The sequence below is a fragment of the Pseudonaja textilis genome, chromosome Z (assembly GCF_049901715.1).
Source record: "Pseudonaja textilis isolate UNSWEBS1 chromosome Z, rPseTex1.2, whole genome shotgun sequence".
Taxonomy (NCBI): Eukaryota; Metazoa; Chordata; class Lepidosauria; order Squamata; family Elapidae; genus Pseudonaja; species Pseudonaja textilis.
Window position 1 is genome coordinate 134,732,143 of NC_142008.1, and position 13,518 is coordinate 134,745,660.

Genomic DNA, 13,518 nt, shown 5'->3' on the forward strand with positions numbered 1-13,518 from the left:
TATTTCTAACCAATAACTATCCAGTCTCTGTTTGAAAACTTCTCACTACTTCATTTGACAAATTAGTCCAATTGGTTTTAAAACTACTTTTTGAATTAGGTGCCATCCAGGTATACTGTACTATTGCCAGATCATGAATATATACAAGCAGCGGAGAACAATAAATGTAAGGGAGCCTCAGAATCAATTGACTTTCACTGACGTAATAGGTGAGTAGAATGAATAAATGTGAGCAGTTGAAATTATCGTAGTTAAATATTCCTTTAACATTTGATCCCAGTGTTATCTTGATCTCCATTAGATAAGATCAAATCTTTAAAGAGAGATGGTGGTGGAAAAATATAATTTAAATCTGCCAATCCTGTTTCTAGATTCATCTTAAATTCAAACCTGTTATGGTCATGATAAACCTTACTTTTTTCTGTTCTTGAATCCAGATCCTGGAATAGCTATTGACTGGTTTCAGAGCAAAAGGCCAACAAATGTTCTATCTGTCCAGCTCCCCATATGAGTGGACAGGGCATGAGTTTTCTGCACAGAATGATCAAAGTACAGATATTCCAAAATGAATTCATGTTTACTTAAACCTTATACAACAAATGACCAGTTGGAAATGGTCTACCAGACATAGAATTCCACTTTAAAAGCATAACTTCAAAATATACATTAACCATACTTTTTCACATTGATTTGCTTGAGAAATTTTAAAATGCTGGATTAATTTTCTCTTTTGGTTCATATTAAAATAATAGCAAGGCAAGAGTGCTGGATTTAAAATAATTGCCTTCATGCTATTTCTGAAACTCTAATCTGAGTGGCAAAGCCCTGCAACTTTTACTGTATGAGTGACAACATATTTTTGTGCAGAGTGGTCAGCAGGGTACTTAGAAGATAAGAGGGTAAGTATTAGACAGAGCAGTGGTTGGTATTATAATTGATGGGTAGCAAAACCTCTGGGAGAAACTGAACCACAATCCACTGTGAGATCAAAGGTGCCAAGGGTCAAAGCAAATCTTGGAATTAAGTCTGGCAAACGAATCATGGGTATATTCAATAAAGATCTATCCAGGTATATATAATGATACCCATCCATCAGTAAAGGTGCTACTGATGTCTACGTAAGGCATCTCATATTTCTGCTTTATGTAGTAAGGCAGTACTTGACTTATGACCACAATTCAAAGTGACACGTTAAGTGAACTTTGCTCCATTTTTCAACCTTTCATGCCGCAGTTGTTGAATTAATCACTGCAGTTGTAAAGTTAGTAAAATGGTTGTTAAGTGAATCTGACTTCCCCATTGACTTTGCTTATCAGAAAGTTTCAAAAGGGGATCACATGACCCTGGGACCCTGCAACCGTCATAAATATGTATCTGTATTTTCATCACATGACCATGGAGATGCTGCAACAGTCATAAGTGTGAAAACTTGGTGAGTGCCATTGTAACTATGAATGATCATAAATGAAAGACTGCCTGCATAGTAACTCAGCATGGCTTTTGCCCAAGAGTTCAATGACCTAATGGAGCAAATGTTTGAATATCAGAGAGTGGCTACTAGTACCAGGAAAGTGAAGCTGTTTTTTATTCAGATGACCTGTTCTGATCAGGTCTCTTTCAATCTCCAGCTTACTCTCCAAACAGCCTTTGCCCTCAGAACTAAAAACTATCTGGCAACAATTTAGAGGCCAGCCATGGGAGCACTTGGAATTTTTATTGTCTCCTTCCTTTTCCTTGGAGTAGCAGGTGGGTACAAATACTTCAACTGCAGCTGGTGCTGTGGTCAGATAAGGAGAGATGATTATGTCAAGTAGGAGTTGTTGATGGACGTAGTTGATAGTTCTCTGAATATTCTCTTGAAGCCGGAGATTGGCAAACTCTCAGTGATCAGTTGGCATCACTAATTTTTTTAGGTCAGACGAGGGCCCCCAAGTAGTAGTCACCAGATCATATCTAAGATTAGGGGGAAGTTTTGAGGGTGATGTGACATTGGACAACCTGGCTGTTTTACAGTTAATGTTATACTTTTCATGAAAATGAAATGCCAGAAAATTGTGTGGTCTGCGTTCATCATATATGCAGAACATAACAGCAGGGGGGGATCATAGTCCACCCACCGCTTTAAAAAAAACCCTCAATCAAACCAACATGAAAATTATTTTACTCTACTGACTAAGAATGTCTGGAATTAAATAAGTCAGAGATTTAAATCTCCATTAAACCAGGGATATCCCTTAGATGATCAAAATGAGACAACAACAAATGCAAGAATTGGGAATGGCCAGTCTAGAGAAAAGAAGGACTAAGGGGGACATGATAGTAGTATTCCAGAATTTAAGGGGTTGCCACAAAGAGAAGAGGGTCAACTTGTTTTCCAAAGCATTTGAAGGCAAGACAAGAAACAATGGATGGAATCTAATCAAGGAGGGAAGCAACCTGGAATTAAGGAGAAACTTCCTAACAGTGAGAACAATTAACCAGTGGAATGGCTTGCCTTCAGAAGTTGTGAATGCTTCATCACTGGAGGTTTTTGAGAAGGGACTAGACAGTCACTTGTCTGGAATGGTATAGGGTCTCCTGCTTGAGCAGGGGGTTGACTAGAAGACCTCCAAGGTCCCTTCCAGCTCTATTGATTATCTCTACGACAGTTGCCCCTGCTGGTTATGTCTGATGGAAGTTGGAATACAACAGCTGAAAAACCATACTTACCCAATTTCACTAGACACCCCTTTCCTAAGAGGTCTGTAGGGGGCGTGCATAAGCGCACCAACATGCCTACCGTCCCTGTCCTATTGTTTCTTTTATTTTTCTTATATGTATCCATGCATTCATAACTATGTTTTTACTTATACCTGTTATCTTGTAAGCAATTGACAAACCTAATAAAATAAAATAATAAAATAAAACATGTGAATTTAAGAACAAGTAACAAATACTTTCTTGGCATATAAACAGGACGGCAATGATTTAAAGCTTTGGTCTGAATTTAAAGGTTTTATGCATTTGAATGAGGATAAATGTAGTTACTGGACTGGCAATCTAGTAGTTCCTAAAATTCATGGTTTTGTCTTATGCTAAGATTAATCGGAGTTATAATTTTTTTTTTAAATCCATTTGATTATCTAGCCATAAAGCAACCCTGCTTAAGTATCTACAAATATGTATATATTTATAGGCACAGTGATAGAGAAATAGAGACAAAAATTACCAGATCCTTTAAATTTCTTTTTTCTCCTCTTAGATACATGCATTTACACAACTGAAATGCATATAGTCATGATATATCTATATTAGCGTTGTCCTGGGCTTAGAAAATTCTGTTCAAAATTGCATTTATATTTGTAATAATAGTTCACTATTTTCTTTTTGTACAGAGTCAACAGATTTTGATCTTTCTGATGCTATTTCTCAAGATACCGTAACAGCTTCCCCAAGAAAACCAGAAAATCAGGGTAAGCAAAAAGTGAAAAAATTAAAAAATTGGATTCTATAAATTTTATAATTTATCTTTAAATGGGAGAGCTCTTAGATTCACTGAAAATAAGTAATTACATTATTTTCTATTAATGTTTGTAGAATGTATTTTTTAATCCAGCATTTTAGAGATTTCATTTTTTGTTTTTGTTAAGAAATTAAGACTTTTCTGAAGACAAGCTTGATATAAGACATAAATGGTGAATTGTCAACCATAATTTCTACCTGTATATTGATTAGAAATGAGGGGGGGTTCAATCTTAGTGCAAATGGGCAAAATTAGGGTCTATTGACCATGCTTTGAAAGCAAAATAAAGTCATGAAAAGGGCCTCTATGTACTCAAATACAGTTCTTTATTGCTCCTTCGCATATATCAGGAGTATCCTGGAAATATATTCTTTTTAAGGATGAAAAATAATGTTTCCAGCATTTTTCCCCTGGCAAGATGACTTTTTCCCTACAATAGTCTATAGTACTGAGATGAAAAAAAAAATGAATTTTTGTTTATTAGGAGGCTATTAAAATATTCAGGAGGCCCTCAACTGAATATTGCCTGTGGTAAGTTGAGAACAGTAGAGGATAGCTTTGATTTTGAAATGAGAGTCTTTCTTTTGTTCCTTTCTTTCCAGAGTGTCCAAATGTTGCCCGAGACATTGTGTTATTGATTGATGGGTCTAGCAGCGTTCGACATACGGAATTTCTTGCAGAGAAGTTATTTGTTGCACTCTTCAGTAAAACTTTTCCTGAAAATACTCTGGTCAGTTGAAGGAATGGAGAACCGCATAAAAGGGACAATATTTTCAATCTGGATGGATTTTTGAAGCCAAGGGAATGGGAGGGAATGAAGTGTTGGGAAAATATTTTGTTCTTCTGAGCAGGACTTTCATAAGACAGTTGAGACAGCTCATCATAGACTTGGGGAGGAGGGGAATACCTTTGTGAGCTATGGTAAGAAATGATGGAAACTGCCTAAAATGTTTACAATTTAACTTGTAGAGAAAGAAAGAAAGAAAGAAAGCGAAGGAGAGAGGGAGGAAAGAAAGAAGGAGGGAGGGAGGGAGGGAGAGAGAAGAAAGATGCTAACCAGACATTGACTAGCATCAGCCTCTGGACTGTAAAAAACAAAATTATAAAGTAGGTTTCCTTGTCCTTATTTATGTTGATATCACATGCTATGCCATGTATAATTGGCTAATTAACATGCTGGCTGGGGAATTCTGGGAGTTGGAGTTCACACATTTTAAAGTTGGTCAGGTTGAGAAACACTGGTTTAACCCTATAACTGAACAGGTGGGCTCACACCTTCAAGTGCTGGCTGGTGAGTGAGTGATGATTTTCTGATTCTTTATTCTTGTTTCTTTTAGATTTAATTTTTTTATCAGCCAGAAATAGCAAGTGTGATTGGCTAACAGTTCTTGTGAGTTCTAAACTCACAAACAAACTAAGAATGCCTAAAGGTTAAACAGGCCTTAAAATATATTGCCAGAAATAAATCCGACCCAGGTATAGTTTGAACTGGATTTGTAAGAGTTGAGGGATGATCTAACAGACCCTTCAAAAAGCATCAGCTTGGGAAAGTCTGACCTTGCCTTTTGTGGGAACACAGCTAATTAGTACATGAATATGAATTTTTCTGAAATCCCAGGTGGCTGCTTCCACATTCATCCTCCTTTTCCTCCCCTCCCCAGTTCTCCCTCCTGCAGTTCTCCAACAAAATTCAGCAGCATTTTGACTTCAGAACTTTCCAAAATGACCAAAACCTAAACAACCTCCTACAAGAAGTCCGTCAGCTGCATGGCTCTTCCTACACGGCCACTGCCATCAAGAAAGCTGTGTAGGTCTCTGGGCAGCCTTTCTGCTTCCTCAACCCTGGCCTGGGGTCCTTCCTGCTTGGTTGGGTCTGGGGGCTCACACCCCCTATCATGGAGCCATTGCCATGGAAGAATCTTCAACCCTTGGAATGTCTTCTGCCCGACCAGGATATGGGTCTGGAAAAAGAAGTGGGTAATGGCACTTCGGTCTCTCTTTCTCTCTCTCTCTCTCTCTCTCTGCTATTTATTAGGGAACAGTTCACCCCACAGAAAGGCGCTCGCAACAATGCCAAGAGGTTCCTGGTGATTGTGACCGACGGAGAGAAAACGGGGGATCCCTTGGGCTATGCAGAGGTTGTCCAGGAGGCTGACAGGGCTGGAATCACACGCTTCGCTGTTGGGGTGAGGTCCAACTTATTTGCCTGTCTTGTCGTTTGTTTCCACATTTTGCTACCCCACCCTCAGGGAGCTTAGATCAGTGTTTCTCAATAGAATAGAATAGAATACTTTATTGGCCAAGTGTGGTTGAAGGCACAAGGAATTTGTCTTGGTGCAAATACTCTCAGTATGCGTGAAAGAAAAGATACATTCATCAAGAATCATAAGGTACAACACTTAGTAAAGGGTACAATAAGCAATCAAATCATAGTAGTCAATATAAATCGTAAGGATGCAAGCGACAAAGTTACAGTCATACAGCATGCTTCTGAACCTCCGCAACTTGAACATGGCATCTTTCCCAGAATCTCCCACTCATTTCCAAGTTGCCGAGGTTGAGAAACACTGGCATAGATGATAGAACTCAACCAGGATCACGAAGAAGGCCACCAGAGCCACCAGCTTACAGCCTCAAGTTTTGTTGTTTTTTCATTCTAGCTGCTTTTATTGTTTTTACTTTGCTTTAATTGTTAGCTACCCAGAAACATGTACAGTGGTGCCTTGGTACCCAACTGTGTTGAAACTCATCTGATTTGGTACCCATTGCATTATGATGTGAAAATTTTGTCCAGTATTCATTGTTTGTTTGGTATTCAATGCACAAGTCAGAACTTGTCATTGTCTCCTGCCTTTGACTCACTACATTATTTCTTGTGGGGAAAATTGTTTGGTTCTCATCATTTTTGGTACTCATTATGTCTCCAGCAACCAATTATTGAGGTACCATTGTATAGGAAATGGATGGTCTATAATTTTTTATCAAATCAATCAATCTGTGTAGCATTCATATACATAGACACTTATATCTATAAGTATCTAATTGTAATGAGGCCGGATTATCCCACCTTCCTATCTTTAACTATTTCTACATTAATTTTTATTTTGTTGAAATTAATGGAGGTATTGTGGGATGTTGTTGGAACTCAGTGTGTGGTGTTTGGTCTGTGTGAGTGTGAATATGTACTTACTGCTTTGACTTTTATTTCATGAACTACTTTTATTGGATGGAGTTTTGTAATTACTAGGTTCTTCAGAATTGTACCACACCTTTGTAAGTGCACAGATTAATAACTATTATTATCACCCATTATCATCATCGCTACCAAAATAAAAATAGTCATTGGCTCCAACCCAGTGCTCTCTGTAAAAGTGTGTGTATTGGTCCAGGAAAAAATAGAATAAAAAAATAAAAGTAAGATGTGGTTGGTAAAGAATATCCTTGTGGAGAGCTGGAAGGGAAAGCACAAAGCTTGGTTACCAATTTGTCTTCTGCTATAAGGATGGACGTTTTGTGAAAAATTAGAGCAGCTGTTTTATCAATAATAAGCAAATTTCCTCTCCCAACAACCATTTTGTGAGTATGCCTATATCACACTCTCAGACTTCCAAATGTACCCAGAAAGTCTAGCTGCCTGTAAAACAAATAATCCTTGTTTAGTGATTGCCTCATTTAACGACTGTTTCCAGTTACAACAGTGTAAAAAATAACTTTGTGATCCATCCTCTCCTGTAAGATCTTTGCGGGTAGGTTAAGCAAAGGAAAGCTGAAGTGACAAGATATGCACAATTGCAACTTAGCGACTGTTTCACTTAACAACTGAATTGCTAGTCCCAATTGGGTTTGCTTAACGAGGGCTACCTGTATTTCCAAAGATAGCCTTAAACATACAGGTTTTCTAATTGCAGCTGTTTGCCAAAATTTCAATGGGACCAGGGTGCTCATCATGTAGCAACCAAGAGAAATTTTTCTCTGTTGTCGGTAAGAGTCAGCAAACTGCTTGGTCTACAGTTTCAAGGGTGTTTGGAAACCGTATTTTCCAAAAATCAGTCCAGCCTGCTGGTAACAGTTAATAATTAACCTGCTTAAAACCTAACGAGGAGGAGTTGATATGTAATTATCAACATTTGCAAACTGAACACTCCTTTACAAGTTCTGTCAGAGCTATTTTGGTGTTGCTTTGTGCCAGGTAATACACCAGCTTCCTGCAACTTGACTGAAATGGCTCTAGGCTAGTTTATCAAGCAGAGGGTTTTGGGTTGTCCTCCTTGGTAAATCCTTGCCCCTTATTCTGTTTTTGCCTGTTGAGGATACCATAACATTCTTCCCTGCAATCTTCACCTTCCTTTCCAGATTTCCTGGATTAAAAGAGAAATTTCAGACCATGATTGCATTGTGGCAGTGTTTCTCAAACTTGGCAACTTTAAGATAGGTAGACTTTCACTTCCAGAAATGGTGGGAGCCAACAATAGCAGAATAATGGAATTGGAAAGGACCTTGGAGGTCTTGTAGTCCAGCCCTGCTCAAGCAGAAGACTATATCTTTTCAGACAAATGGCTGTCCAGTCTCTCATTAAAAGGCCTCCAGTGATGGAGTACCCACAACTTCTGACGATAAACTATTCCACTAACCAACCACATGCATTCAGGTCTTTTACAATGTTTAAAGAAAATATATTAACTGAAGGCAGCAATGTTTCCTGTATCAATAATTGTAGAGCACTGGGAATTTGGAGCAGATGAATTCTGGGTCATATGTAATCCTTGAAGCTCACTATCCTCCATCTAACAGGGCAGAGGGCCAAGTAGGAGTGAAGCCTATTTCACTCCTTTTCTTCTTCATTTCTAAAACTTCCTTGGGCAATCAGTACTCAATGGTCTTTCACTGACTTTCTTTTTCCTGGAAGGTTGGTCCAGTGGTTACAAGCAGACTGTTCCAGCAAGAACTTCATGCCATGGCTTCACGCCCTGCCACAGAACATACCTTCCTCCTGAGACAGTTCTCAGATCTTATGGATATCCAACTGAAAGAGAAGATTTGTGCCAGTCACGGTAATAGGATTTGGAATCTTGGGGAATACAGTGGAAGAATACCCATTCATATACTCAAAAGGGCTAAGGGTGCCTTGCAAATCTATGCATGCATTAGGGGTAGTCTTGACTTACAATCAAAACTGAGCTCAAAATTTCCATTGCTAAGTGAGGCATATGTTAAGTGAACTTTTCCCCAATTTGTAACCTTTCTGGCCACTGTTGTTAAATGAATCATTGCAGTAGTTGAGTTGGTAACATGGTTGTTAAGTGAATCTGGCTTCCCCACTAACTTTGCTTGTCAGAAGGTCACAAAAGTGGATCACATGATCCCAGGACACTGCAACCACATAAATAATCAGTTGCCAAGGGTCTGAATCTTGATCACATGACTATGGGGATGCTGCCATGGTCATAAGTGTAAAAAACAGTCATAAGTCATTGTAATTTTGAATGGTTACGAAATGAACTGTTGTAAGTTGAAGACTACTTGTATTGTGATGTTGCAGTGAAGACTGTTCCAAATTAGTAATTCAGCCACTTAACACAGTTTTCACCTGAAAATTCATATGGCATTCAGCTTTGTTCTGGTATTTTCCCACATCCTTGTAGTTGTGCTTTTAAAGTTGTAGCAACGTTTCGGCAGAATCTCATCTGCCATCATCAGGCTTCTGTATAGGAGTACTTCTCTACAGAAGCCTGATGATGGCAGATGAGATTCTGCCAAAACGTTGCTACAACTCTAAAAGCACAACTACAATGACGTGGGAAAATACCCGAACAAAGCTGAAAGCCATATATATCTATCTCTCTATCTCTCTATCTCTCTATCTCTCTATCTCTCTATCTCTCTCTCTATCTCTCTCTCTATCTATCTATCTATCTATCTATCTATCTATCTATCTATCTATCTATCTATCTATCTATCTATCTTTAACAAGGACCATTTTTGGTTTTCTTATAAGCCACGGAGTTCTCTCAGCTGATATCTCCTTATTGTGTATGAATTGTGCCATTCTAGCTACTAAAGCATTGGCACTCATGAATGAATATAAAACATTGCGAAATTGTTTCATTTTAATTTCTGTCTGCACTTTAAGAGTAAGGAACAGGTGAATGATTGGATTGATAATGATTTTATTTGCGCAAGAATGAATTTGAGGAAATTCTCGGTGATGTGGTGATGGCCTCCATTTTTAAGCCAGCACAAATGGCTTCAAAATGGTATTAGATGAATAAATGGAGGCAAAACATAGCAATATTTCTGCGGGGTAGCTGAAGTCTTCCTATATTTCAAGGGAAGGCAAAAATGCCTTCCTGTCTGGCTTGAATGGGGTGGTGCCATGAATTTGAAGGCAAATGATGTCAGCAACTAGGCTGATATTGAAAAGCTTTGCAAAACAAAACCCATTTGGTTCTTGGATAGAAGTTCACTGCATAATACCAGGGTTGTATGTTAGGTTGAGTAGAGTATTTGAAAATATATCTTGGGAGAAGGCTATGACATTATTACTTCCAAACTACATGGACATGTCCAGGATGTCACCAGGATTTGGGCTTAACCTGAAGGAAGTTTTACTATACCTTTTAGTTCTGATCATGAGAAGTAAATTACTGCCAAGTGAAGGAAGATAATTTTATTAAGCATCTCGAAATAAATCAGCAACCATAAAATGGTTATAAATATACAAAAAGATAAACCAGCAACCAATTTTTCTCCTTAATAAAATTCTTGTCCCTTCGTTGGAGTAATGCTATGGACAATAATTCAGTCATAGATTATACATTTCTCAGGGAAAGAAATAGTTATCAGTCACTATCTGTTTCACCTTATCGGTTAAAATCCTAACAATCATAACCCCTTTTGCAAATGGCACCCATGTGGCTGAACCCTTAACTTATATATACCTCTGTGTATATGACAATGTAGGGGGCCCTATATATAAAGGGTAGTGGTGAGGAAATAATTATTGCAATTGATTTTGATAAAGAGAGGTTGGAGTGGCAGATCACTGTGAGAAAGTCTGCTTTGTGTCTTCTAGGTACTGTGGTTCCACAGCCCACATTAGCACCCCCAATTTCTTGCACCTCGTGCTCGGACCCTCGTGTGCTGCAGAAACTGGAGCAATTGGTGCAAGGCCTGGATCAAGTAAAATCCAAGTTGGACCAGCTAGCTGCCAAGGTTGGGAAATGTGGACAGGGTTCCCATGGTTAACATAGTTTGCAGGAGGAAGAGAGTGGTACAAAGAAATGCAGGACAAGCTTACAGAGTTGTATTTTTGGTTCAGTTTCAAAGAGCCAAACTTCCGGATTTAATCTAAATTCCAATATGATGCTGAAGACCCTTTAATGCCAATAAACCATTAGCTTTTCAGTCTTGTATCTACTTTTTAAAAAAATATAGCAACAATATATTCCCGTCCTGTAAAAGCTGCAGAGATGATATTGGAGATACTCACTATATATTATTTATCACATGGCACATTCACATCACATTTCAATAAAAGCACAAGAGATTAAAAACACAAAATATGAAATATAAGGTATAAAATATTACAAACGTACGTTTGGTTTACAGATATTTTTTCCCCTTCATTTGTGATAGCCAGATGTCTCAACAAAGTCTCCCTTGTAGGCACTATTTTGGCTTTGTATCACTTATATGTTGGATTTGTTTTTCAGTCGCACAATTTGGTGATGGTATTTTTACCACACTTATAGAGGGCATCTACACATCTATCATGGCCAGTGTGAATTTAGATCAGTGTGGTTCATGGGGTTGGTGAAATCCAGGTGGTTTTTCTAAAATGCAAGGCAAAAATTTCACTACCCAAATGATTACAATAACATCTTTAATAACATGATTAAACCAAGGAATCAAGGCATTAAGAAGAAAACAAACCCTACCTTAATTTCTTGGTGCATAAAAGAAAGAGAAGGAAAAACACTGGCAGGGTTTGATGACTTATTTGAGATCTTTGAGATAGTATAGACCAGGAAACAAACTACACGAATTTGATGGAAACTGTTATGTATTGATACAGGCTACAATCTTGATGGTTTGACTGTGCTTTTCCTTCTCTTCTTCTTATACCCCACAGAATTAGAGCAGAGCCAGCCTAGGTTTCATCCTAACCTTTTCTTTGTTTCTCGGCTTTAAAACGTGATCTTGTAACCATCTCTGCACAGTCTCATCAATGCTCTGTGAGCTGTGAGGGCTCAGCAGGAATACGTAGCAGATGGCCCTCCATAAATTCCAGAAGCCTTAGGTAGCATGACCAAGAGTAAGAGATGATGGAAGCTTCAGTTTAGAGTAATCTCAGAAAACACATATTGCCCAATCTGATTCACAACATTAGTTTAATTCAAATCTTGAAGCACGACAAGCAAAAAACCATGCAAACAGATAATCCTGCAGGAAATTTTATTCAGAAGTAATTTCTCGGATCTCAGGGAAGTTGTTTCCATATATCAAGTGATTATATCTAAAAAGCGTACCATGTTTACAATTTTACAGAGAAAATGTAAGTAGGATTTTCTCTTCGTAATATAAGAATTCAAACTTATTCAGTGAAATGGGCTGATACCATATAGATAATCCTCTTACAACCACAATTGAACCCAAAATTTCTGTTGCTAAGTAAGACAGTTGTTAAGTGAATTTTGCCCCATTTTACAACCTTTCTTGCCACAGTTGTTAAGTGAATCGGCGAGTTGTTAAGTTAGTAACATGTTTGTTAAATGATCTGGTATCTCCATTGACTTGTCAGAAGGTGACAAAAGGTGATCGCATGACTCTGCAATCGTCACTAAATGAACTATTGTAAATGGAATACTAAGTATTTAAGAAAGATGGAAACAGATGATTCAATGTATACTATTTCAAAATCACTGATACAAATGTTCTGATGCACTCTCTGATAGCTTTCAGAAAAGATTAGTCAATACTATTTCAAAACCACTGTTACAAATGATAGCTTTCACAAAAGATTAGTCTCTGATAGCTTTCACAAAAGATTAGTCTCTGATAGTTTTCACAAAAGATTAGTCTCTGATAGTTTTCACAAAAGATTAGTCAAATCCAGAAGAGAATGACAAGGGTTAATAATCAGGATGGTGAAAATAAAACTTCCATGTTCAGCAGTAGTATATTACAGATTCTGTGTTGCACTGAGACACGCACAGCAGGAAAGGCTTTTTTTCTTCAACTCCTGTGACAATTTTCACAGCAAATTTGGTTAATCTTTCCATGTAAAAGGATGTTTTAAAAAAGAATGATGGTAATCTTGTCAAAAACTTTAAAGTAATCATTTCCTAAAGCGTTGTGCAGTTACGAGTGCCTGCCCAAAAGCTGACAATGTCTTAGTGGCAGATTTTCAATCATTGCATGCTGGATAATGAAAGATTATAAATTCCTTACTATGGATCACCAGTGAGGGGATATCAAAGAAGTCAAAATGGCGGCCACGACTGTACAATTATAGCTTGTCATTTTTTACATGCAATTGTTGGAAGAAATATTCATCTGGTTCAGTTCCAAGCCAGGAGAAAGACACTGGCAACATGGAGGTGAAGACCCTGGAGCTGAAGTCTTTTGTTTTGAATATAGGCTGGCCCAGTCTTTCTTAATGGGAACAAAATATCTGGTGGGGGCAGTGAGCTGAGCTTTAAGTTTTTCTCTCCCTAAAGACTTTTCCTCTTTTAGGGATAATATTTTACCCTGCCTTTTAAAAATATTCCTCAAAATTTTCATTCTTCTAGGAGTAGGTGGGTGCTAACTTTCTACACTATAATGGAACTTTTACTGTACAGTTGGAATCTTGACCTTTTGTAACACCAATACAGAGGGGTGCTTCATCATTCTGCCTCCATCTCAGGATTTCCCAAACTTGGCAACTTTGAGATGGGTGGACTTCAATTCCCAGAACTCCCAGGCCAGCCTGATGACTGGGGAATTCTGGGAATTGAAGTCCATGCATCTCAAAG

General features: G+C 38.1%; 1 protein-coding gene across 1 annotated transcript; it reads left to right on the forward strand.

Moving 5' to 3' along the window:
* Positions 1-1,565: 1,565 nt before the first annotated feature.
* Positions 1,566-10,906, forward strand: LOC113443708 (integrin alpha-X-like). Its single transcript, XM_026712122.2, has 7 exons — positions 1,566-1,746; positions 3,375-3,452; positions 4,105-4,232; positions 5,164-5,309; positions 5,538-5,688; positions 8,409-8,553; positions 10,575-10,906. The coding sequence occupies exons 1-7, from the start codon at positions 1,695-1,697 to the stop codon at positions 10,745-10,747; spliced, it is 873 nt and encodes a 290-aa protein (XP_026567907.1). The 5' UTR covers positions 1,566-1,694; the 3' UTR covers positions 10,748-10,906.
* The last annotated feature ends 2,612 nt before the right edge of the window (positions 10,907-13,518 follow it).